The sequence below is a fragment of the Mytilus californianus genome, unplaced genomic scaffold (assembly GCF_021869535.1).
Source record: "Mytilus californianus isolate M0D057914Y unplaced genomic scaffold, xbMytCali1.0.p SCAF_41, whole genome shotgun sequence".
Lineage (NCBI taxonomy): Eukaryota > Metazoa > Mollusca > Bivalvia > Mytilida > Mytilidae > Mytilus > Mytilus californianus.
This window is the reverse complement of record NW_026262692.1, coordinates 1776818-1803386: the sequence shown is the minus strand read 5'-3', so window position 1 is coordinate 1803386 and position 26569 is coordinate 1776818. Positions and strand designations below refer to the sequence as shown.

Here is a 26569-nt window from a genome sequence, read left to right as displayed (position 1 = left end):
CAATGGGTTATTCATGTTCATCTCCTGTTAAGATGTCTGTAAAAATTGTGTTATCTCTTTATCTCATAACATGAATCATAGATCGCATGTGGCTAACATTTCATTGAAATAAGATATCATGATAGCTCGGAAATATGTATATTTTTATTTGTATAGGAATCTGATGTTCAGTTGTTGTCCTTTGTTGATGTGGTTCATAAGTATTTCTCGTTTCTCGTTTTTTATATAGATAAGACCGTTGGTTTTCCCGTTTGAATGGTTTTACACTAGTAACTTTGGGGCCCTTTATAGCTTGCTGTTCGGTGTGAGCCAAGACTCCGTGTTGAAGACCGTACTTTGACCTTTAATGGTTTACTTTTATAAATTTTGACTTGGATGGAGAGTTGTCTCATTGGCACTCATACCACATCTTCCTATATCTAATAAATGGCTTATGATTTTCTTATGAAACCTTTATACCCAAATTTGTAAGTTGAGACACTTCATAACTTTGAAGCCTTTGTAACTGTGACATCCCTGATCCTGATCACTATCATCGTGGATGGACGATACAGAACGATTTGCAGAGATTGTATTACAATACAATTTAATTGTGTTTACAACTAAGAATATAAAAAAGGTATGAAACAACTTCAATGTAAGTAAGAGATACAATTTCCTTGATATGTTTAACCTGTGACAAGCTATTTTATCAATTCAAAATTTTACTATCACTGTCCATCATTTGTTCTGCAGACTGACATGATGTTTTATGCACACATTCATTTTTACTCTGACGTAAAAGATTCATTATTGTGACGCCTATATCAGACAAACTCCAAACAGGTGCATAGTATTTCTAAAACTGTATAAGACCTTGTACAGTTTAAAAATCAATATAACATAAAGTTCACGCACAACTGATTACACTTTGTCATTAAATTAAAATGTTTTTCCTACTTTGGTGCAACTGATGACTTTCTTATCAGAACTTCTTTTTTTAAGTTTTGACGTCTTTCTATTCCAACATAATGAGAGGAGAATAACAGAAAATTATTGACAAGTACTGGAATCAGTAGAGCAAGAAGACATACCCCAGTAACTGCACATGCTGATGCAATCAGCCTTCCTTGGACAGTTTTCGGGTAGATGTCTCCATAACCAACAGTCGTAAGAGTGACAATAGCCCACCAAGCTGCGTCAGGGATATGCGCAAATGCGGAATCTTGCGAGAAGTAGGCGAGAGACGAGAACAACAAAATAGCTGTACACAAACTTAAGAGCATAACTAGTAGATCTCCCACACTAGCACGTAACGTGTACACCAATATTCGGAATCCGTTGGTGTGCCTAACCAGTCGGAATAATCGAAAGATTCTAAATATCTGAAGTGAATACACAATATCGTGACCAGAATCCTTATATTCTTCTTTGGGATTCACTTGATTCATAATGAGCGACATATACATTACAACCAGGGCTAAAACATCTATCAGGTTTAAAAATGTAATAAATTCTCTCCACGGCAAAGGGAAAACTATAAACTTGCAGATAAGTTCAATCGTAAAGTACGCCAATGTTATCATTTTGAGATACCAAAGCGCATCGATTTCAACGTAAACATTGCTTGGCAGTAATATGTTTGTGTCGTAAAATGTTTCATTAAACCAGTAATCATCGAACAGTTCCGCCTCTTCTGATGTGAAGTAATCAAACCATTCACCTTTTGTTAATTTTCTTCTAAATGACGGATGAGTACTGCTGACCAGTAGAAACAAAGACAGCAGGACAATTGCATTGCTGGTGTATAAATATACCTAAAAGTAAAAAATAAAAACAAAAAACTTGGTTATCATACACAACTCTCTCTTTTTTTTTTTTTTTTAACAGTTGGGACTTTTGGAATTAAATTAATTTAAACTTACCAATGTTCATAGTAGACCAACCTTACTGATACATGATTCACATGAATAACACCGATTTTGAAATTGGATATTTCATAAATAAGATGAAGTATTTTAGCTTCCATAAACTAAACAAGTTTGATCTACAGGGAATACATAGTGTGAAGTAGGAAGGCATTTCCTCAATTGAAGATTTAAGTCCAACAACTCCAATAAGTTAGTGCGTTCAAAACAGCATAACTGATAACCAAATAAAGATCATGGCAAACATCCAATGAATATAGACTCATGGATAGATGTAAACTACCATTTAAAAAGTCTGTCTAATATTAAAGAAAACGACATAAATCCCTTTTGTTAATGATTTATTCAATGAATCAGTTATTTCCATTAATGACAAATAGGATATCTTTAGAGCAAGTCCCATAACATCAAACAAAAGCAGCCAGTGTTGTCTAATTTTTTTTTAAACTCGGCTCCGCTCTTTTCGTTTTACTTTCGTCTTTTACAGCAGTCTATTATAATTATACATTTGTTTTATAATGAATGGTAGCTTGGAAACCATAAACACAATAAAAGTAGACATACTTCTTCTACTCAAATTAAGAACTCGAAATGATAAAAACCACATGGTGTTCATAACATCCATTTCCAGACTAAACGTGACTGGGTATTTATTCCTCCCAAGCTTAGCAAAAAAAAAAACCCGTCTTTCATACAGTCGGACAGAAGAAGTCTTAAAATATTTCAAAGCTCTAACATCCTATTAGAGAGTAAGCTAACAGGAGGATGCACAACTACACTTTATTCATCGATATGCCTCAGCACAAGGATGACCGGGTTTAAAGATATGGAAACTTTCGATTTTCTTCAGGCCGGCAGTTAAACCTGGATGAAATTATGTTTGGTTGTGAAGGATGTATAGGACGCATCCACGTCTATTTATAATGGGGGGATATGACGTCTTGTGTAGACAAAGTGAACAACGATTTCTGTACTTTGAGAACCCTTGCAACAACTCATCGAGGGTTTGTACGCTAAATTTCTCTTCCTTTCAATATATCCTCATATTCCGGTGGTATTTCAAATTTCAATGCCGTCATTAGATCGATCATTTTGTTCAGAATCTACATATTGTATTTATTGTTTACCTGTACTTGTCATGCATTCAATATTTGCCACTGAACGTCAATCAAACAACAATGAATCAATCGACATTCCTGAATAGATCACTTGATCGTTATTAGGAAATCGATTTGCCATCTTCACAATTACCGAAGATTCAAATAAGGAACTTTAAATAGAGTAAGAATTGTATTAAGGTGAATATTTTCAACAACAGCAATTCTCATGAAAAATTAAGTCTAAAAGTAAAAATCAAATTTTTATCGGTTGATATTTTCTTTTCTTTAATATGACTGTCATCGGGACGAATAAATTCGAAGCAAAGTCGTGTCATAAAGTGAGCCTAAACTCAAAGCCTTCAATAGGAAAGAATTCAACGCTCTTTTCTCGTTTCATAAGCTTTTTTAAGGGTCTAGTTGGGGCTTGTTGCAAGGCAAACATGTTTTTCCTCCCCAATTTATCCTCGTTTTCTAATTGTCGTCAACAATCTTACATTCTTCCTGGTGTCTCACTTTCTAGAACCTACTTATTGAAATGAACGTTGTTATTCTAGTCCCTAATTTGCATAAAGTTTTTCCATAGGAAGTGAAGCAAACTATAATTAAAAACCAATTGTTCAGAGAACAATTGAAGGTCTTTCCACCCATGAAGATCTATATTGATAGCTTATTGTACGCTGATTCCAAAAATATATGGTTTCTATACATTTTTTTAAAATACGGGAGATGATTTGTCACTTCCGGTTTGAAAAATGTTACTTCCGGTATAATTTGAATGTTTACTTGACACTGATTCCGAAAATATATGGTTCTTTATACTTTTATATTAAATATGTATAAAAAATAACTACTTCCGGTTTACGCAAGGCCACTTCCGGTTGGATTTTTGAATGTCAAATGGCTTGCAACCTAATGCAAAAAGTACCATGGCTTTATCATGTATACATATGAGGTAAAAGCAAAGGTCCAAATCTAGAACGTCTAATTTACCTATGACCTTGAGATCAATTTCAAGGTCATTAACCAAGGACCTCAAATCAAAAGACCCTAGGTCTTAATTATATATGGTTAATGAGTTATATCACCATACGCGTATTTTTAAATACAAGAGGGGAGAAAACTCTTCTTTAATGTTAGCGCACCCTTTAAACCAAAATGTATGTGTTACGACATGTCGCAACTAACAATTTAGTAATACTATGTTGTCGATATCTTATTAGGTTTTTGAAAAGAAGTGAGAATAAGCCAAAATCAAAATTTAGAATATGACCTTGACCTTTGACCTTGACCTAATTTTCTTTTTTTGGACCAAGGACCTCAAATCCAAAGACCCTAGGCCAATATCACTTATGGTTTACCAGTTAGAAACGCATATCACTTATATCAAAACATAAGGGGGAATAACTCTCATATGGAGTCTCCGGATAGCTTCGGTCAAAATAAAAATCCTCATCCTGAAGATGTAACGAGCAATTTGGTAAAATAAATTTGTTGTAATCTTTTACGGTTGCAAAGAAGTAGTGGCCACAAGAAAAACAGTGTTTGGGGAGATAACTCTTACAACGTAAGGTATTTGGATACGCGGTTGTCAGTTTTAAAAGCGTATACACTATACGATATTATATTCCAAATATCTAAGCGACATCTTATGAAACAACAAAACTACGTAAGAAGAAAAATTAGGCGGAAGAAAAAAAATAATAATAATTAAAAACCAATTGTTCAGAGAACATTTGAAGGTCTTTCCTACCACAAAGATCTATTTTGATATGAAAATATTACAATTTGGTTTAAAATGTCATTTCCAGCGTCAAATGATAGCTTATTGTACGCTGATTCCGAAAATATATGGTTTCTATACATTTTTTTTTAAATAAAGGAGATAATTTGTCACTTCCGGTTTGAAAAATGTTACTTCCGGTATAATTTGAATGTTTACTTGACACTGATTCCAAAAATATATGGTTCTATATGCTTTTATATTAAATAAGTACAAAAAATAGCTACTTCCGGTTTACACAAGGTCACTTCCGGTTGGTTTTTCCAAGGTCAAATGGCTTGCAACCTAATGCAAAAAGTCCCATGGCTTTATCATGTATACATATGAGGTAAAAGCAAAGGTCAAAATCTAGAACGTCAAATTTACCTATGACCTTGAGCTCAATTTCAAGGTCATTAACTAAGGACCTCAAACCAAAAGACCCTAGGTCTTAATTATATATGGTTAATGAGCTATATCACCATACACGTATTTTTAAATACAAGAGGGGAGAAAACTCTAATTTAATGTTAGCGCACCCTTTAAACCAAAATGTATGTGTTACGACATGTCGCATCTAACAATTTAGTAATAATATGTTGTCGATATCTTATACGGTTTTTGAAAAGAAGTGAAAATAAGCTAAAATCAAAATTTCGAATATGACCTTGACCTTTGACCTTGACCAAATTTTCTTTTTTTTGGACCAGGGACCTCAAATCAAAATACCCTAGGTCTCTATCACTTATGGTTTACCAGTTAGAAATGCATATCACTTATATCAAATGCATAAGGGGAAATAACTCTCATATGGAGTCTCCGGAACGCTTCGGTGAAAACCAAACTCAACATTCTGAAGATATAGCGAGCAATTTGGTAAAATAAATTTGTAGTAATCTTTTACGGTTGCGAAGGAGTAGTGGCCACAAGAAAAACAGTGTTTGGGGAGATAACTCTTACAACATAAAGTATTCGGTTAAGCGGTTGTCAGTTTCAAAAGCGTATAAACTGTTCGATATCATATACCAAATATCTTAGCGACATCTTGTGAAACAACAATACTACGCAAGAAAAAAATTAGGCGGAAGAAAAAAAAAAATAATAATCAGAACAAAATCAATAGGTCTTTCCACGGAAAAGTGGAAAGACCTAAGATCAGAAGAAAACCAATAGGTCTTTCCACAGAAAAGTGGAAAGACCTAATTAATCAACAAGTATCATTTAATTTTTACATCAGTCTTGATCTTTCCAATCAGTTGTTTGTCATAAAGATTGATTACAAACATGTAAAACACACATAATGATTAAAGTCTCCAGATAGTTAATTAATAAAAAGTAAAATGATAAAAATACCGAACTCCAATGAAAAGTCAAAACATAAAGTCCTTTATCAAACAGCAAATTCAAAAGCTGAAACACATCAAACGAAAGAAAAACAGCTGTCATATTCCTGAATTGGCACAGGCATTTCCTTGTGTAGAAATGGTGGATTTAACATGTATTTATAGCTAGCTAAACCTCTCTTTTGTCACTTTTACATCAGACTTGATCCCTCCAAACAACTGCTTGTCAGAAAGGATAGTTACAAACATGCAAGACAGACATAATGATAACAGTCTCCAGATAGTTAATCAATAGGGTTCGTGACACGTTTAACGACCACCACATCAATAAGAATGTTCATTCATGCAATTAATTCAAGTTTAAGATTAAACTTGAATCTTTAAAAAGTCATTGACAGTCAATTATCTGCTTATAAACTAACATCAACATTTATGTAATACTATTAGTTACTGGTGCCCATGTTCTATTCTAATTAATCAATTCATGTTCACTTTGAAGATGAAATGAATCCATCTACAAGTGAATGTTTATCCTAAAACTTATAAAACTTATAACTGTCTCATTTATCGCCACTTATTTGTTTCAACTGTTACAGTAATGAATTGCATGTTATAAATTAAAAACTAGAGAAGAACACAACAAAACACTGTCTTATAAGTATAAGACATTATTATACTGGTTTAAATTTATTTTGTTCGTTCGTCCGTTCGTCAATCCTTAACACTTTCTGATGCCTTTTCTAAGCAACTACACATACTAAATGTTTTTGTTTTATTTGGTACCAAATTTTATAATTGTAAGCTATTTCGTGTGAAGCATTTTCAGAGCCGTCACTTATCAACCTCTTATTTGCTGCACATCTGTATGTTCTTCACATGAAAACATCTACAAGATATTGTCTTAGCATTTTCTCCAGCAACTGCAAATCCGAGCTTCATGCTATTTTGTTCTATGCGTCAGATTTGTAAGCTTTAGCGATTGCCACATTATTAGGTTCGTCACCTATTTAACTTTTGTTTGCCTTTATAATAAAGATAAGGACAAATTGTATGGTCGTCAATTAGACAACTATCCATTCATGAATAGTAATTGACATTCCGTATCAGCTTTGTTACTAATTAGAATATACATTTTGCATCATCTTTTGGTATTCATATATCTTAACTCGTTTTCTATGCACACGTCTGTGGTGACGTTTGGATTTCAATGAACCTAATTTATGCATACTGGTAAGTTATAAAGGAAAGGATTTCGTTTGTTAAAATTCTTTCATAGATATACAAATTTGGTTTGGAAGTGTGGCTGAAGAAAACCGTTTACAAGCGGGATAGCCCATCCTCATTGTGACGATGATGTTGTTATCCGAACCCGTAAATGTAGATGAGATCCGGGTAAACTAGTCGTTTCTTTCAGAAAACATTTCTAAAAGGTTACCAATTCAGCATTGTAATTAGATCCTTGAATATTTTTTTTATCGGTATAGATATCAATTTTATTATAAAAAATTTAAAACCAAACTAAACATTTTTGTTATACACATATATACATTCACGGTACTACAATCTGTCGATACCTATATTTTGGCATTGCACAAGGGCATGTCTTCTCTTAACTGATAATGACGTCTTTACACTAAATTTAATGGATGTTGGATGTGTACTGATCGATATTTTAGTCTTATTTTCATGATTTTTTATTAGCTGTAATTAGCATTGAACTGTTATTCAGTGGTTGTCGGTTTTTGGTCTTTATAAAATTTGTTTTTCGTTTATTGTTTAATACATAAATCAAGCCGTTATATTTCTTGTTTAAAGTGTTATACATTTATCATTTCGGGGCCTGTAAGCAAGCAACAATCAATCCATCTTTCATCACATCTTTTTGTATCCTCTATCATTTATATATGTATTTAACAAACCACTTGTGGTGTACTATTAATTGAAACAAACTTCACTAATTGACATAACATCTTTTACCTTGGCTAAAATAGAAGAAGTTGGGTATTCCATGACAGACCACACTCTCGCTTGAATAGACCTCCATCCGTGCCCTCTGGCCATCGTCTCTACTATTTCAAACATGGTATTTCTTTTACATTCCCCTTCCTCTAAAACAGACAAAACGTTTAGGGTATCAAAGTACGAAACATACTTAGTGAAGCAACACGATTCTAATGCAGTTTCTGGTAAACCCCAAAATTCAAGTTCTTCATTGAACTTCTGTGGACATATGTCTTCTGGCATATGTAATTTTCCTCCGTTAAAATAATCAAAGATGTTGTTGGTAGACGTAGTGTGTCTATTAAAACGAAAGTCCATACAGTTAGAATCATCCTTTATTGCTGTTATGATATGTTCTGCAGCATCAGAGTTAGTTTCACGAATTCTTCCTAAAAGTTGATCTGACAATTCGTGTTTTATTCCTCTATTTGAAATGCAACGCACTTTTGCCATACTTGCTACACTTTCCTATGGAACTATATCAAGCGTAATTAAAATAGATAACCATCCATCTTAAACTATTTAATTTAATCTCAACTATCATAGGTATACGTTATAATTTCACAGTTTGCTGAGTTAATTATATTACAAACTGAGATCTTCTAATTGACATAGGAAACGCTCATCAACTTCTAACATTGCAGTATTCTTAGACATCAATGTGTAAGTAATTAATTTATAACAGCTTATTAACTTCCATCTAGCTAAATAAAGATAACACAAGTATACTCTAAAGATGTAATAATGAAAATTGAACAACACGTTTGCAGTAACAATCGTCAGATTAAAAGTTTAAATAATGCATTACCTAACCTGACTTTCTGATGACTGAGGACTATTGTAATTAAATTCATTGGCATCAATAGTATTGATTCAACTAAAATATTTATGTCTATTAAGGACACTTTACAATTTTTGTTTTCATGAATATCAATATTTGATAAATTTAAATATCCTTTCAAATATCCTTAACAGAATTATGATTTTTGTTTTTAAATGGATGGACAATAAATCGCCAGTAGATAGATAGTATATGGAGATAATTGCTGTTGTGGAAATACAACAACGTACTTTGTAATCTCATATCTATAAGAACCCTATTGAATTAATTTCCTTTTTCTGTTTAAAAGTCGATAATTGGAACTGTTGTAGTCATATCGAAATGCTATAGATAAGATTGTATTTCATTTGAAAATTGAATAAATTCTATAAAGTGTAAATTATATATCTTAGTAGCACTGGATCGATACCGTTGCTGGTGGAAAGTTTATCCCTAAGAATATCTCCAACTTAATATTACTCGGAAATAACATGATATCTGTTTCTATTGTCCGTTGATAAATCAGAGAATTATCAAGAATCTTTAGCGGGTACAGAACACTTAAGGGAGTTAACTAATTTTAAAATCATTCCCGTGTGGTTTAAATTTCTTGAATATTTTTTTTATTTTTGCCAACAGGTCAAAGTTAATATTTTATCAAAATTTCTTGAACATTAAACGAACCAAATCTATTTTAGTAAAAGTGTTGGGTACCCCTTTAAGTTCAAGATTTATCAGGCAAAGTTGACATTGGGAGAATTTAGCTTTTGTTATTTTCAAAAGTCTCTTTTGTCATATTGCTACTGATTTTTTAAGTTGCCAAATCTTAATATCGAGAGTGGATAAATATTGTTTATAATTTACAGCGTAAATCGCTGAAATCTATGTCTTCGATTGTTTAATATATTGTGTCTAATGTTTGTTTAAAAGGCAAATATAATAACTTACAGTTTATTTAAAGTCGCCGTATGAACAATGAGCTCCAAAACCAGCTGACTTGATTGTAACAAAAATCTTCAGCATGTCCAATTATTTTTTAAATATTCATGAAAAAATAGTTTAAAATATAAAGAACATAGAAAATCGAATTCAGGGCTTAATAATTCGTTTTTAATCACGCCATTCGAACGATATATGTTATAGATAATGCATATTTTAAAGTATTGTTGTAGAACACACCGAGGGGTGTCAGGATTGATCAAAGAAAGACCAACCGTAGTGTTAATACTTGTAATATCAAGAATGGTTCATGTTGTATATATATTATATATAGGTCTTTTATTATATAAAATAAAGCATCCATTTCTACATTGTAAATGACTTAATAATTGCACAGCGTCCAATACAAAAATCAACTATTTGATCAGTCAATTCCAAGTTCAGTATGATTATACACGAACAGCTGTGAATGAATGTTAATCACGAATCCTGAGTTAAAGAAATCTAACATATCTGTATTAATTTTAGCACATTCTAAAGTGATTAATATTTTATTAAAATTACTAATCTTGATACATTCCTGATCAAACTTTGTGTAAACATAGCGTGACATAAATTCCACATCTTAAATCGAAGAAAGTGAATTCGCTCTTATGCGCAATTTTAATTTTAATTCTGTAGTCTAAATATTAAGGTCGAAAAATAAAAAATACAAAAACACCGGAACTACAATTTGTTTATTCTATTAAAATATATGCATACGGGTAAGTTGCGACCTTGCTACCTGAGCAACGTTTATATAACATATGTTGTATAACAAATAAGAAAATATTTCAAGTTTGTCCACATACTGATATGACCAAACATTTCTCGATTTCAATTCAGAAATAATTGTTTGTCCGAACAAATGATGGGTACAAATTGTATAATAACCATCAGATGTTTGGTAAATTAATAACAACGATATCTCCAATAAATTACTTCTCAAAATTTGAAGTAATGTATATTTCCTGAGCTTTCAATTGAACTTTGAGCGTTCTTAATGTAGGCAAATCCAGAAAAGGGCTTGAAAAGAAATTGATTGAATATCCTTTATTCTTCATGTGTGAGACCTTGGTCAATACCACTGTTTAAAGACGCCTAGTCTTGATGTTAGCAGCAGCTCTATAGTCAGTTCTTCGATATGTATACACCATTGGCTACAACTTTTGGGGTATAATCGATTATGATGAAGGTCAATCCCAAAAAGTGCTTCGGCTGTACCAACTTTCAAAAGTGAATTTAATGTTTAAACGCTGGGTTTAAACCGCTGCTAGGAGGATGCTAGTTGAAAGGTTATTATCAGCTCAGTTGTCAGTGCTTCGATACTGACAATATGTATAGCATTCCTTTTTAAATTACCGTTGATACTTTTTAAAATAATAAAGAAACTAAGGGGTTCTATTACCTCAACCAAGATGACTTTATATGGATTTGGCTTTTCTTTTAAGGTTAACGTTTCTGTTATTTCTTGTATTTTGCTACAGACATATTAATTTACATACTTCCTTGATTGTCTTTTTGAGTCCTTTTTTGCGTTCATATGGAAAAGAGAGGCGAAAGATGCCAAAGGGACCTTGAAACTCATAAGTCGAAAATAAACTGACAACACCATGGCTAAAAAAGAAAAAAAACCAACAGACAAACAATAGTACACAAAACAAACATAGAAAACTAAAGACTGAGCAACACGAACCCCACCAAAACCTGGGGGGTGATCTCAGGTGCTCCGGAAGGGTACGGAGGAACATTCAGAACAGTGCTTCGGACGCATCAAATTTATAATACATATACATTAATTTTTTGTTATCTTTGGTGTAATACCGATGTTTGTGGACTGCTAGTCCCCAAGATTATCATCAGCTTAATGGTTTTTTTTATCAAGCCATTATAAAGTAAGAAATTTTTTTTCAGATAAAGTGGACTTTATATTGATTTGGTTATTGTAAACCAACTAATTTTTGCGAGTATAAAAATGACGCGAATATAAATCGTCGCGAAAATTTAAAATTTGGATCTCTCCTTCTCTAGCTACAACAAATGAGTTTGAAAATCGCGAAATCAAATCGCCGCGTAGTGGGCTAGAACGGGCTAAACGCGAAATAAAGTATCCGCAAAAATAACTTGGTTTACAATATTATTTTATGTACTTTATACATCATATACATACTTCGCTTTTCAATGTTTTGGTTCTAACGTTCCTGATAATGGTAAATCCGTAAAAAGGCTTCAAATGTGTAGACAGATATTTGCAATCTGTATCTGTTAGTTTTGTTGTGATAAGAGTATAAATTGTGGCAAATAAAATAAAAGCTTCACAGAGAATTAAAGGAGCATTAGCTACGAAGTTAACAAAAAAACAATTTTAGACTATTTTTAGATTCAAACATTTATAATGACTGAAATGTAAAATAATATTTCGCTACTGGTAATCACCTTGGGTCGATTTTGTCAAAATATACTGAAAAAAAATCAAAGATGTCCTTTTTTGCTTTCAAGTCAAAAATTCCACTCTTTTGAAATCCGTATTAATGCAAACTTAATTTAAACCCTTATCTGGGATGGACTACACATTGGCTAGTCATGTTTAGTTATTTAAAAGAAATGAATTACAACATTATAAAGTGAAACAAGACAGCCAACGAGAAGATGCCTTTGGTATACTGATTCTGACCACAAAATATCAAATAAATGCAGGTAAAACATATTGTTTTTAAATATGACATATGAAACCAAACAGACCTAGAAAAATCGTTTTATACGTGCTTGTCTGTGTATTTATATTTATATGTATGTTTACATCATTTCATATGACCTACGAAATATCGATGGCGCCTATTCTAGAATACACACGCAACGCAATTGAATATAAATTAATCAGCTAATGCTCCTTATGAATGTTTGGTCTTCTTCAGTGCTTTTCTGCTTCGAGCTTTGTTTGGCCTTTTTTTTTTTTTTTTATTCGAGCGTAACTGATGAGTCTTGTGTGGACGAGGCGCGCGTCTGGAGTACGGAAAATTTTAATCCTGGTATCTATGATGAGTTTATTGAATAGAACACTTGTATGCAAAACATTCTTAATGTAGTTTATTAAAACAAAAAGAAGTTCAGCATAAATACAATTTACAATTTACAAAATTGTACTGAGACGGTGATTAAATTGTTGTTTATTGAAAAACAAATTGAAACATGACTTACGATTGGCTCAATTGTCCAACACTTTCATCAACTTTATATTTATAAAATGCCGAAGTAAAGCATTGGAAATGCAACACACATTGATTTTACGAAATTTCCGACATTAGCCTAAAATGGAAGGCACACATCATAATTTTTTTAATTTAGGTATGAAAGGTTCGGAAGTTTGTTCATTACTTGTCTTGTAGCATATCGAATAAGCATACCGTATTATACGTGTTTAAAAAACGGAATTAATAGATGGGAATCGGAGGAGGTAGGAGGGGGGATGTGGAGAGAAACCCTTCATCTCGTCTTCGTTTAAAGTATCTCTCATGTATATTGAAAGTTTTATCGAGGCACTATATGCTTATTATTTTAGATATGAATTTTGGAACAATCAATTTAATACATTTTGATGGACATTGAAAATTCTGAAAACAAGTTTTTCGTCGTTTTCGCTCGAACTCGCGATAAGAGATTTATAGAATCACGGTAAATATAGTATAATGTGGTTATACCAGGTTTATGTAATCTGTTTTGATGTTACATTTGCGATTTAAACATACCCGAATGGCGAATATATATTTCTTAATAGTATAACTTAGAAGACTTATCCGTACAGTAACTCTATTGTAATTATTTAATGAAATACATTTAGAAGTACACAGAGAAAGTAAAAAAACAAATACACTTTTGCAAACTTGTAACAACAATAAGAAATGATATTAGTTTTTAGACTACAATAATTTGAAAAAATGAACACAATGTTTAAATGCATTGATCCGAAGATATCGATGAAATCATGCCTATTATATTGAGTTGATTTTTAAACCACAATAATATTGCAATTCGTATACAAATACTTTTAAAGATTTATTATAGACTGTAGATTGGTATTGACCAAATGTAAACAATAAACAGTCAATAATTATATCTAAAAAGATAGGACTAGTGTATGTTATGTAAATGGAGGACAACGAGCCTGAGGTATAGTAAATATTCTGTAGAAACATTAAGTGTTTAATGGTTAACATTTCGTGGTTTTATCTCTTAATTTGATGTCATGTGATTTAATTTTAGTAGTTCCAAGTATGCAAAATTAATATTCTTTGAAGATTAGATTTCGTCGGTTTTTTTTTGTGATAATATCTGTCCACGATTTACTGTCGGCTGAAAAAAGTTTTGTTTGTTCTTGACTCGCGACGATTTAGAGTTGGACATTAGATATGGAATGATGTTTATTGCTGATGACCATACGTTGACGTCTGACCTTTTTGGTTTTCTTTGTGTGTTTTTGTTGTTACGCACGTAGCGTTTAATTTATATATTTATATTTATTTTAAATGTCAATAAGACCAGATTTATTAAACTGTGTTATTACTTCCGTGTCATTTGTTTATATCTCATGGTTTTTAGTTCTAGGGATATTAAATCAATCACCGGCTTGTCAGCGGGAAAAAAATGTTCAGGCCAGCGAGTCGCCAGCGGAAAAAAGGCAAGCCGGAGCGGCCGTCCAGGTCACCAAGAGGTGCAAATATCAAGGATCCAATGTTGGGACTTTAGCTGCGCATCTTTTAAAGTTGGTGCGTCTGAAGCGTTTTCTGAATTTATCTTATTCAGGAATCCTCCACCCCCCCCCCCCCCCCCCTTTCCCCAAAGAAAATAAACTGGGAACGAATTAGCTTATGAATATGCGTGGAGCAACAAAACCAAACGGAACCCAGGAAAGAATAGCCAAATCCATCTACTGTCAACTATAGCTGAGGGAGTATGTACCTTTGTTTCTTAATAATTTCTAAATTCACCATCCGAGAATTTAAGAAACGAATGATAGAAATCACATCAGTACACGGGTTCTAACTACTGAGCTGATGATACATACGGGTACTACCAGTTTATCACCAATAAGTGAAATAAGGAAAACGCCAATATTTTGAAGATATCAATTACTCATGGTTAAAGGCGGGTAGTGCAGCATATACATGAAATGTTCAAAGAGGTAATAACTGACTGAAACATGACACATGCGTTGACTTGTTAATCGAATTAATAATGCTATGTCTATCTTTAGTATAAAAGTGTATTACTTTTGTTTTTCCTCCAGGGAATGGTGATGTTGACGATACATCTGTGACAGTCTTTTAAATAATCCCTTTCTAGACTCGATTGACATATTGTAATTTAGTTAAGACCTTTTGTTGACTTCTTCAGTCTTTTAGTTCCTTTCTCATTGATGTATTCCAAACAACTCGTTTCATTCCAATTTTCATTCTAATGTATTGACCCAAAGCAAAATCTTCAAATGGTTGAAACAGAATGTTTCAATTTGTTTTCTTTTGTAAGGATGTTCGCTACTCATGTTTTTCCACATTTTGTCAGATATTCGGAATCCTCTAGTTTTATCCATGTAGTACCAATAAAAATTTTGCCCGCTAACCCCTACTTTTCTTTTCATAATTTTATTGCATATAATTTAAAAAGCAATATTTTAAAATCTTATAAAATCCTTGTTTTTTTTTCATAGTTTTTGAATGAAAAACGATGCTAATGTTAAATGTATGAAGAGTCTAGAGAGAATCATTTCCCGCCAAATTTTCAATTGATTATATCTCAAAAACAAGGACACGGATCTGTCATTTTTATCTACTTTTTAAGTTTTATTATTTATAAACTATCAATTAATAACAATCTTTTAAAAAGCTTGTTATTTGGAAAAACAGTAGCGAACATCCCTAAAACAAGTTTGCATCATTACCACTATAAGATTTAATTTTTTAGTTGTTCATTCTGTGACAAATAAACAATTCATTTTCTACATTGAATAGATAAAAAGACTGCAAGAGCTGTTCAAAGGACGATTTACGTTTGAGGAAGCACAGTCACTTATCAGCCATCACCATGGAGATTGCCTGGCAGCTGCTAATTTTGTCATCGATGGTAAATAACTTTTTTTAATGAGAACAAAATCTAAAGCATGTATTATAGAAACCATGACTAGGGTGGTACAGAAATAAAGTCAGAGGTACATGGATTTTGAAAATATTCCTGTTTTAATATTTCAGAAAATATAAGAGATAAAGTTTTATTCTACCTTAAGAAATATATTAATTTCATCATTTAACACATATATCCAAGCATTCATAAGGCAATTGTTCCCCATTATAATATTCATCGCCTTGCTCAATGTATGTACGTAAATTGTATGCCCAACAATAGCACACATGACGTAAAATATCGTCGCCTAAACCAAACTATTGGACGAAATCAAACGTATTGATTGGCGATTGGAAGATTATTGATTATTTTATGTCGAGTGGCAAATAGTTCATCATATTTTAGATAAATTACAGTGTTGTAATAAACCGTTTGGTAAGGCTAATACAGTTGTTGATACTGGGGGATAGTTGGCAAAGTTAAACTGTGATTTGATAATGAAATGTTATTTTCTCTCTGTATTGTGTTGTTGCAGTAAAAGTTGATAAATGTGCATTATATTATATCATGCTCTTTGATAATGAAATTAATATAAAGATTTGCTTTGCAGAAGAACCTCAAAGAGTCAGAGATGTTATTGGCACCGAAAATGAATCGGTAAAATTAACTAATTATATGTTGGCAATCTTATGAAGTATATATAAGTTCGTGTCTGTTTTCAATTTGTCCATCGACTCAACAAATTTTCATAAAAAAATCTACCTTCCAGTAAAGTAGAAAATTATAGCAACACAATACAAAAATCAACTAACCTTCATACACTTTGACGCAAATTTTGAACACAACAATTACTTTTATTCAACCTTTTTATTAAGTAGACTTCGAATCAATATTTTCTGTTTTTAATTTCACCTGAATAATATTATATATGCCTACCCTTATTTTCCTCACAAATTATAAGTTAAATAAAGTTAGCAACGGATGTTTAAAACCACACAATTAGACTATATGTTAAGTAAGGCGAAAAGTGCTTTATTATTATAATACGACATGTTAACATTAACTTATGTATCAGTAAACAACCTCTATGACAAAACAGTCAAACACAGAAATCCAAAACATGGTCATTCAAACAAACCGAGATCTATTAGGACTGGACTATTAAATAAAAAACTTGAAAATAATCTAAAGTTGGTTATATAACTTATAAACTGGAATTCTCTCCCCTATTTATATGTGTTTTTTTCTGTTGGTATTATACCATTTTCTATTAACAATAAAGCTACGTGTTATAAATTGTTAACTTATTCTAGAGGTACAATTGTAGTTCATGGTGTATTGAAAGTGTGTCTGTACAAACTAATCACATGGAACAACCGGATGTCCGATTCTAAATGAATCTTAAGGAAACAACTTCGTGGTGCTCAATATAACACATTTTTTTTTATATTGCGAGTAGACGTTTCCTATCATGTATTCGTTCGTAGAGGGCGGCTGCTTACAAAGAATTAAAGTTGAAGTCATCCGATCGAAAGTTTTACGGACGTCATCATCATTTGGTTGACGGGTTGACGTAATGAAATGTCAGTGATGTAATTTTTCATTTATATGTTCCACTTATTTTAGCCACTATCCTGTCCTTTTTTCCTTGATTGTGAAATTACCGAATGCAAATTATCATCGGAATTTCACTTTGAATTAGTATCACAATGCGTGTATAGATTGGCAGGGCCTGCATAACCTTCCTGAATAACTTATTTCATTCTCAGAATTTGAATAGGTTCCAAATGCTCATTTTTTTTTGAGTTTTCTGTGTTGACTTTTACTTGTCGTTTCGTCATTGTTTTTTGTTCGCCATGATTTTCAGTGATTTGATAGAAAATTTGGTTTAACGTAGCGTCCTTGTTGTTTTATTCCACTTTATGCAAACATAATTGCATCTTTGTCAATGTTTTAAAACATAACTTTCTCCTAGAGTTATTTACGCTGTTTTTCTACAGAAATAAGAATGCTTTTCTTAAAAAATCTTTTTTTTAGTGGCAAGTTATTGCAAATAATCACAATTGGAACGATCTAGTGCGACAAGGAATTATCGAAAAACAGGAGAGACTGTTTGCATGCGGTCCGTGTGATAATGTTTGGTGGAGGAAAGTTCCAAGTCGGAAGCTGGTAAGTTTCTATTTGATTCAAATGACTTGCTTTAAGCAAGGGTTTATTTATTCAAAGCTCGGTGTATAATCATATTTACAAAGGAATTATCAAACTGTCGTATTATGTGTGCATTTATGCAGTGAATATAACTATTTCGTTAATCTCGTGCTCCTCCTGAGTGCAGGAGGAGGTATCTGACCGGATTTAGCCAAAAACTATAGAAATAGTAAATGCTGAATTAATACGGTAATCATCATACATTAACTGTCTACAAAAAAATTGGAATATTTCGAACTACTAAGGATGTTTTTTTACTCCAGGCATAGATTGCATTTGCTGCAAATGTCAACCCGTTTCGGAATTTCGGGTCCTTAATGCTTCTTAAATTCGTACTTTATTTGGCTTTTTTTTAACATTGTTTTATTACAGAGTTAACGATGAGTCTTCTGTAGACGAAACGTGCGTCTTGTGTACAACATGTTGATTCTGGTATCTGCGATGAGTTTACATGTATCTCCATAAACCAGGACATTTAGCAGTACTATTTGACTCGGATTAATAATAATCTGTCCGATCTGGGCGATATGTTATCTTTGAGACTGTCCGATTTGAGCGATTTATTTTTTCTCAGACTGTCCGATTTGGGCAATATGTTATCTCTCAGATTGTTGCCTAGTAATATTTAATATTGAAAAGCCAGTTCATGATTAATTACTGTTTGCTGAACTTCACTATTTGTCTAATGGCAAAAGGTTAAAAAATATCCAGGACGAGAACAAAGGCTTCTAAACGAATTTTGGTCTGAAACGGTCATTTTGATCTTGACATCATCTGAATAATTAATTATTTAGTCTTGTTCAATTTTTCAGTCAATTTTCAGATTAATTGACCGAGGTGGTAAATTCAGTACTGTTCAGATGATTTGCATTCAGTCAATTCACAACTGTTCAGAAGCGTTTTGGAAAATTCAGTATATTGGTGATCTGTACAGGTAAATAACAACTACTGGTCAGTCTGAAGTGATCTATACTGATTGCAAGCGATTCGTCAAATCAGTAGTGGAGAAGTCTGAAAAGTTACTGAAAAACTAAAAATGACGTAATCATTTTAATCTATTGTTCGGTGCTTTAAGAGCTATTCAGATCAAAATGACCGTTTCAGACTAAAATTTGTTTACTGAACCAACAATAAATTGATAGGTGAGTCCTGCAAAACTGACTGACCCGGTTTAATAGCTGGAATTTCGTCGTTCTCTGGAAAATAAAAGTATTATGATTAGGGTAAGAAATATTGCTAACAACTGGCTATCACTGAACTCAAAAAAGAGTGATTGCATGAGTGTTAGTTTTTTATTGAAATATTGATGACAGGACATAGCTAATTCAGTGCGAAGTTTGATCATATTTCCTTAGTTATATAAATATACATGACAGAAAAGATATGTTGTAATATATCATTTAACCAGATGTTCTTTCCTCACAGGAGTGATAAAAACCGAATCCTTTTATATCATTTCTTTCAAGACCACTTTTTGACAGATACATGATTCTTGTAGTTGTGTAAGGAATAGTTACAACTCGAGTTTGTGTTTCAGTTCCGTTGGTTTATTTTACGGAGTTATCAATACATATCTCTTTTTAAAAAAATACATTTTGTATATCGCTTTTAAGAAAAGATACATTTTGCATTTCGTTAGTAACAATATTTATCCATTTTGAATAGGTAAATTTGAAACATCAACATGCTTCTTTGCATGTTAAAACTCTAATTAATTTAGCTATTTAGAATCGGAAAATATATTGAACCTACTCGCAACACAGAGAATATCTATATGTATTTAATATTCAAAGATTATCCAAAAGAACAAAAATAAACATGACTCCAACTATTTAGTATTTCTGACCTGCCGAGGCTCAGTAATGGCCAAAGTAATTTTTTCTGATAAATCGTCATGTCTACGTATAGCCATGTAACGCGCAGTCAATACACATTTTCCAACTCTAAGAACACAGCAAAATCAGAATAACATTATTGATTTATATCGTTTTTTTGCACAACTTTTGAAACGACTTTAATTTTTCGACATTTCTTTGTCATTCTAAAACGGTTTGGATATGTTTCAGGTTTCAAGATGTGTGCTGTGTCGTATACGATATGAAGCTGTACCGAGACAACATGAATGGGGAAGAGCCAAATATCAATGCCAATTTTGTGGAAATATCTTCATGTATGTATAATATTCAGCAAAACGAATAGTAATTTCCAATTAAACTTAACAGATTTTTAAAATGTATTGAATATTTACTAGCAAAACACCAAAGTAAAAATTGTCGATTTCTTAACATTGTTAGATTTAATTCATTTACCTCTGGTACAGTTGCTTATCTTAATAAAATAATTCATAATTAGTCATGATGCTCATATACTGGTTGATTTAAAACATAGTGTGGGGTAAGTTTCCATAATCAAGTTTAATGCTGATATATTTTTTTAATATGTTTGTGTTATTGTGAAATGTAAATTTCTGAGATTAAAGAAATTTAAAGGAAGAAACTCAATAAAAGTTCACAATGTATAATGGACAAGGGCATACAGAAGCTGAACATACAAAGTTTCATTCATTATTTCAGAGGATTCGGACAAATGGGAGTCGCTTCAAATTTGTGTTACAGATGCGAAACTGCTTGTTCACCAATTGCTATCCTGCCAGGACGGAGAATTGAAGGGAGAAGATCAAGAAATGTCCATTCATGTCTCTGCCATAATTGTTTTAATCGTGCAGGTTTGTTTAATACATGTAACACCAATATCATATTGGTATCTCTCTAGAACAAAACTTTACCAAACATTATTAGTTACATAGTGTGCTAGTGACCTAATACGGTATATATGGGGTCAGTAAATTCTATATGGAATTTACTGACCCCATATATACCGTATTACGTCACTAGCACACTATGTAACGAATGTATCTTACCGACTATCTTAACGTGTGAAATTTAAACAAGTGACCTATCAAAATGAGCAAGTCTTCAATACCGTTAGCATTAAGAAGCTACTTCCATTGATCCTACAAAAACAGATGCCAACAATAACAACTTGTTAAGTTTAAAAGTGTTTTATAAATTTATTTCAATCTTCATCATCAATTTCTTCGTCTGTTGAAACCTTTAAGATTTTTTCTCAGTACCGTTTTGTTTTTATAAAGGGATGTAACACTACTACTAACCGTGTATGAAATAAGCCCAGCCTCCCTACTGACCTAATATGGAATATACACTGTCTCCACGCGGACGCTTTTAACCAATCATATTCCTAGAAATGTAAAGGAGGTAAGATAAAATTATATCCATTCCCGCAAAAAAGGAGTAGCTACTAGAAATGACACGTAGGGTATGAGTTCAACCGTGACTACCACGAATATGCAAACAACTAAACATTCTGCAACTAAAAATACACTTCAGACATGCATACAATGAAAATAAGAAAATATGGAATGATTGCCGATGAGGCAATTATCCATAAAAACCAGAAGACAGAACAAATTCTGAATAATTACAGGTCACTTCACATCCTTCAACAATGATGAAAACCTTCTCGTATAACAAGCTTCGGAAATCCCGGTATGACAAAACGTGAAACAATATGAAATAAACCAAACCAACAGCTATATAACATAAACAAACAAAAATCAAATATGTAAGACAGCAACTGGATTTTAAGGTCTGGGCTTACGACAGACACTAGTAGAATTTGTATCATGATCGTGAATGCTTAATCATCTTGTAGCCAAGAACAGTTGTGTAACAGTATTCTTGCACAGCATGTACAGGTCTTGTACGTATTGGCTACCTAAATTTCAGGTCTTCCTGTGATTTGTACTGAACGCCTTACTTGCTTTAATCTTGACTAATTGAGGGCATGCAGAGAATATGAGATCACCCCGGGGTTTTGGTGGGGTTCGTGTTGCTGAGTCCTTAGTGAACTGTAGTTTTTCTTGTCTTTTAATGTCTGTTTCGGATCTTCTGCATGTTTTTTGAAATGACGAAGCAAAGGCAAAATTGCAACGTTTTACACACAATTTATTGTTGACAAAGACTTTTTTCATAACACTCGAAAAAACCAGAAGGATTGTTTTTTCCCATTATCATCGTTCATCTACTAAGACATATTTCATGCCATCTCTTTGAACCAAAGCACAGCTTGTCATCCAATGATCAGTGCTTATTTCAGTGTAACAGATTCGCATTTCGATAATTATTTTCACTTTAGTTATGATTGAGGCCAACATATATGAAAGTCTCAAATCTAATACATGGGATGAAAAGCTGATTAAACCAAAAATGACCTTAAAATTAAGCCAAACCAAGGAATCGGAGCTATGCATGAGGTAGATGCATTCCTTAATTAAACATGATTTTTAAAATTTTATGAGTGCAAAATTCAATAGACAATATTCGCAGCGAAGTACTGACTTCATATACTGGGATGTTGATAAGCGTGTTGACTAAAACTCCACCAGCAGACTTAGCTCCTACACTTTGTTCGTTCTTACATTAACACATACATAATAAAACAAATATATGCATACGCTAAGCAAACATAAATAAACAGTGTCAAAATATAAAATCCGTATGAAATTAACACTTTATAAGTGTCATGCGTTCGAAGCGCTTTTCGTAGATCACTGTCATCCAGAACGCTCAAACCTCAACAATTAAAATCTTGGGATGCGTAAATACAATAAAATGTTTTGATCTAAGGCTTTTATATATGACAACCCATTTAACTCGTAAACTCTCAAAATTGTAGCATTTGTGTGATTTGTGTGATTTGTCCATTTAAAATGTTCAATACAAATGTAATTTTATTTTAATAAATTTTCAGTCCAACATGCAGGATTGCCAACTCGTTATCGACCTTTTTTTCTTTTTGTGAGTATATTTTTAAAATATACTTTTCAGATGGACCTTTTGTTGAAGCAACCTGTGTCCATCCACGATCATTGGACAGGCGGGTAGTTTATGCTAGCCAACAACACATTAGCACCGGATCAACAGTTGATACTTTCTTAACCCAAGATGACTTGGCTTCCCAGGCTTCTGATTTCGAACCAACGTTATCAGATATTGATGAATAATCGAGCAGCAGTTTACAAATAGAAAATAAATGTTCAAAGCAGCTTTTTTATGTATTCTTGTGACTCTAAAATCTCACAAAATATAATTATTTAAACACCAGGTGAATATTATATCATTTGACGATATGACGCGAATAGACGGCTTCATGACCATTAAATACATTACGTCAGGGCATTTTATCCAAACCTTCTACCAAAATTAATTAAAACATCGCAGCTTTTTGTTTATTCTTGTGACTCTAAAATCAAACAAAAATAATGTCTCATACATCAGGTGAATATTATATCATTCGACGCGAATAGAACGTGTCATGACCACGAAATACATTACACCAGGACGTCTTACCCGAACACTCCCCAAACAGAAATAAACAGCTTTTTGATTATTCTTGTAATCAATGTTGTTATTTGAAAACGAACAATGATAATACTTTTTAAAACAGCAGGTGCATATAATATCTCTTGAAGAACAAAGAGATGCTGTCTTGGCCATTAGACACTTCGGTAAAAGTCCTACCCCAACAAAATCAAACAAACAAACAAACAAATAAACAGACAATACCTTAGGATCAACAAAAGACAAAAACAACAACAATAACACCAAAGGTCACAATACTTAAACATAACGCATAAAAAAACCCAAAAAACTTTAACAGAACAAAAATTAAACCAACAAAAATGTGCGCCGTGCTGTATAAACGAGGTATTAAATTGTGTGTCACAATATGTCATTTTGGTACGATAGTCAAAATATGTATAAAAACCGACAATTCACATAAAAAGGGAAAATCAAAATGACCGTATGGTATAATATGGTCAACTACAAATTATGGCAAACAATTCTACCAAGTGTATGAACTTTCTGTCAAATGGTCTTAGAGGATTTGCGTTCAAAATATGTTGTTGTTACACTCATTATATACCATAAAACCTTTAGTTGTATTTCACCAGATGTTTGCAATTCTATTATTATGAATTATAATCGTGCAAAGAATGGTGTCTTCACGTTCTCTAGTTCGCCGATAGATTTTCCGTATACAGTGACCATCATTACGAGACCTCTCTCTAGTACTTTGGAAAGCGCACAGCGCAAGTGCAAGGGACAAACATTGTTGAAAGAAAAGATAGAAAGGATGTTTAAGATAGCGTTAATTGATTCTGACAGAAAAATGTAGATACACCAAATCATTTTACAACTGTGATGACAAAATTTTTCACGTGCTTCATGATTCTATGAGGAATGTTTATCGAGTTACGCTAGGTAAATTTCGACAATAAACAACAAAATTTTATTTGAAAATATTATAGACCGTTTATTCCGTAAGAAACAAGTACCGTAATATTTTGTTATGTGCAATTATCTTTTTTTTTATTTCGAACTACTACTATGAGGGAACGGCTAATCCACGACAACCCCCTAGATGAGTTTCAATAAACTTTACAAATTTACACGATTTATGACATTTGGATAAGCTGATTTATTCTCCTTGCCCTAAATATGAATAAATTGTAAAAACCAAAACTGTGTTTATATTAGATAAAATGGTGATATGATATTATCTAGATTACAGAGTTGAACTTTGCCATGTCATGAGGATTTACACTGTGAAAACGGAAGAAGAGGTTTTATATGATTTATCAATATGTAGTTAATATTTTGTAATTTATTTCATATGAGATATTTTTTCTTTTATTGAAATCTTGTATGTAGTCATGGATAATGGTAGATAGCTGAGGAAGATCAACTTATTTGATGTAAAAATATGATACGTGTCTGGAATTCATATATTTTGATTTATCACATTTTCATACTCTTATGTTTGTTAATAAGTTTGCCTTAATCGAAAGTACAAAAAAGACTTAAGTCTTAAATATAAAAATAAGAAGATGTGGTATGATTCCAAATGAGACAACTCTCCACAAGACACCAAAGAAATAGACACAAAAATTAACAACTGTAGGTCACCGTACGGCATTCAACAATGAACACAACCTTTACCGCATAGTCAGCTATAAAAGGCCCCGAAATTACAAATGTAAATCAATTGAAACGTGAAAAATAACGGCCTGGTTTATTTAAAAATAAAAAACGTAAAACAAATATGATATAAGCCTCTTTCTAGATTTTGTACCGAACTGGTACTGACCATTATCATCAATACAGTTGCCAAATGTGGAGCTTGATATGTTTACACTTCCAGATCACCACAGTTTCTGCTTGTATTCGTCTTGCTCCGTCTTTAGTTTTATATAAAATTTGTCTTTTTGTTCGTTTTACGTTTTTTTTATTGTTTTGTCGGTTTCTTTTCGAATTACAAATTTTTATTGCTTTGTATGGAATAGTCTTATTTAGTGTTATGTAAAAGAACTCAAATTTTAAATTCTTCTAAATATTTTTTTTTGCGCATTTAATGATGTTGATTTTATGTATCCAATTTTCAATTGAAGATTATACATATTATCGGGATCATCATGCTTAGAGATTATTCATATCGTTTTGCATCAAACATTTTATCTTACAAACGAAGCCCTTAGTTTCTTTGGATTTTATATTTGCCTTGTTTGTTTACTTAAAAAAGCAAACGTGTGTCTTCATTGCCAAATGTTATGTACGTTTCGTCAAAACAGTGTAACGACATGTTGAAAAAAAATGGTTGCGCCTCTTAAATAACAGTCTTGTTTTTGAACTGTAATGAATCACAGTTTATGGCCAAACTCAGAGAGAAACCGTATACTTTGTATTTAATTGATAAATTCAACAACGCGTATCGTTATCTTGATCATATTGTTTCGGTAAATAGTCAAGGCCTGTCTAACTTTACTGCAATCTAGTGGTTGTTGTTCGTTGCTGTATATCAAATCTGTTTTTCATTTAATGTTTTGTACATAAATCAGGTTGTTAGTGTTCTTGTTTGAATTGTTTTACATTTATCATTACTGGCCTTTTATAGGTTATTATGCAGTATGGATTTTGTTCATCAATGAAAGCCGTACGGTGACCTATAGTTGTTTACTTCTATGTAATTTGGTTGAAAGTGGTCTCAATACCAATCATACCACATTGTCTTATTTTTATATTGTCATCTTCGACGTCGTTCGTGAAATCTTTGTAAGGCAACTGGGGTAAACCCGGCGATTTGCTAAAATCATCGGGATAGGTCAACGAAAATTGTTGTGGCCTAGCCAGTATCACTCAATTATGTGTCCAGATAATCTGTAACAAAAACTTTTGAATAGATAAATGATACCGTTGATC

The 26569-nt window shown here is 32.4% G+C and overlaps 2 protein-coding genes across 3 annotated transcripts; one reads left to right on the top strand and one right to left on the bottom strand.

Moving 5' to 3' along the window:
- Positions 1-569: 569 nt before the first annotated feature.
- Positions 570-8824, bottom strand: LOC127699822 (potassium voltage-gated channel protein Shaw-like). The gene is made up of 2 exons (XM_052203192.1): positions 8087-8824; positions 570-1796 (listed from the first exon to the last, which is right to left on the bottom strand). The coding sequence occupies exons 1-2, from the start codon at positions 8561-8563 to the stop codon at positions 936-938; spliced, it is 1338 nt and encodes a 445-aa protein (XP_052059152.1). The 5' UTR covers positions 8564-8824; the 3' UTR covers positions 570-935.
- Positions 8825-13898: 5074 nt separating this feature from the next.
- Positions 13899-24751, top strand: LOC127699827 (shiftless antiviral inhibitor of ribosomal frameshifting protein homolog). 2 transcript variants are annotated; one of them, XM_052203200.1, is made up of 8 exons: positions 13899-14075; positions 15914-16025; positions 16633-16679; positions 18060-18191; positions 19043-19164; positions 20297-20400; positions 20804-20955; positions 23138-24751. In XM_052203200.1, coding segments are annotated over exons 1-7 (540 nt in total). In that variant the 5' UTR covers positions 13899-14054; the 3' UTR covers positions 20806-20955; positions 23138-24751. The 2 variants fall into 2 exon arrangements, with proteins under 2 accessions (XP_052059160.1, XP_052059159.1); XM_052203199.1 differs by lacking the exon at positions 19043-19164 and having other exon boundaries at positions 13904-14075; positions 23138-24747.
- The last annotated feature ends 1818 nt before the right edge of the window (positions 24752-26569 follow it).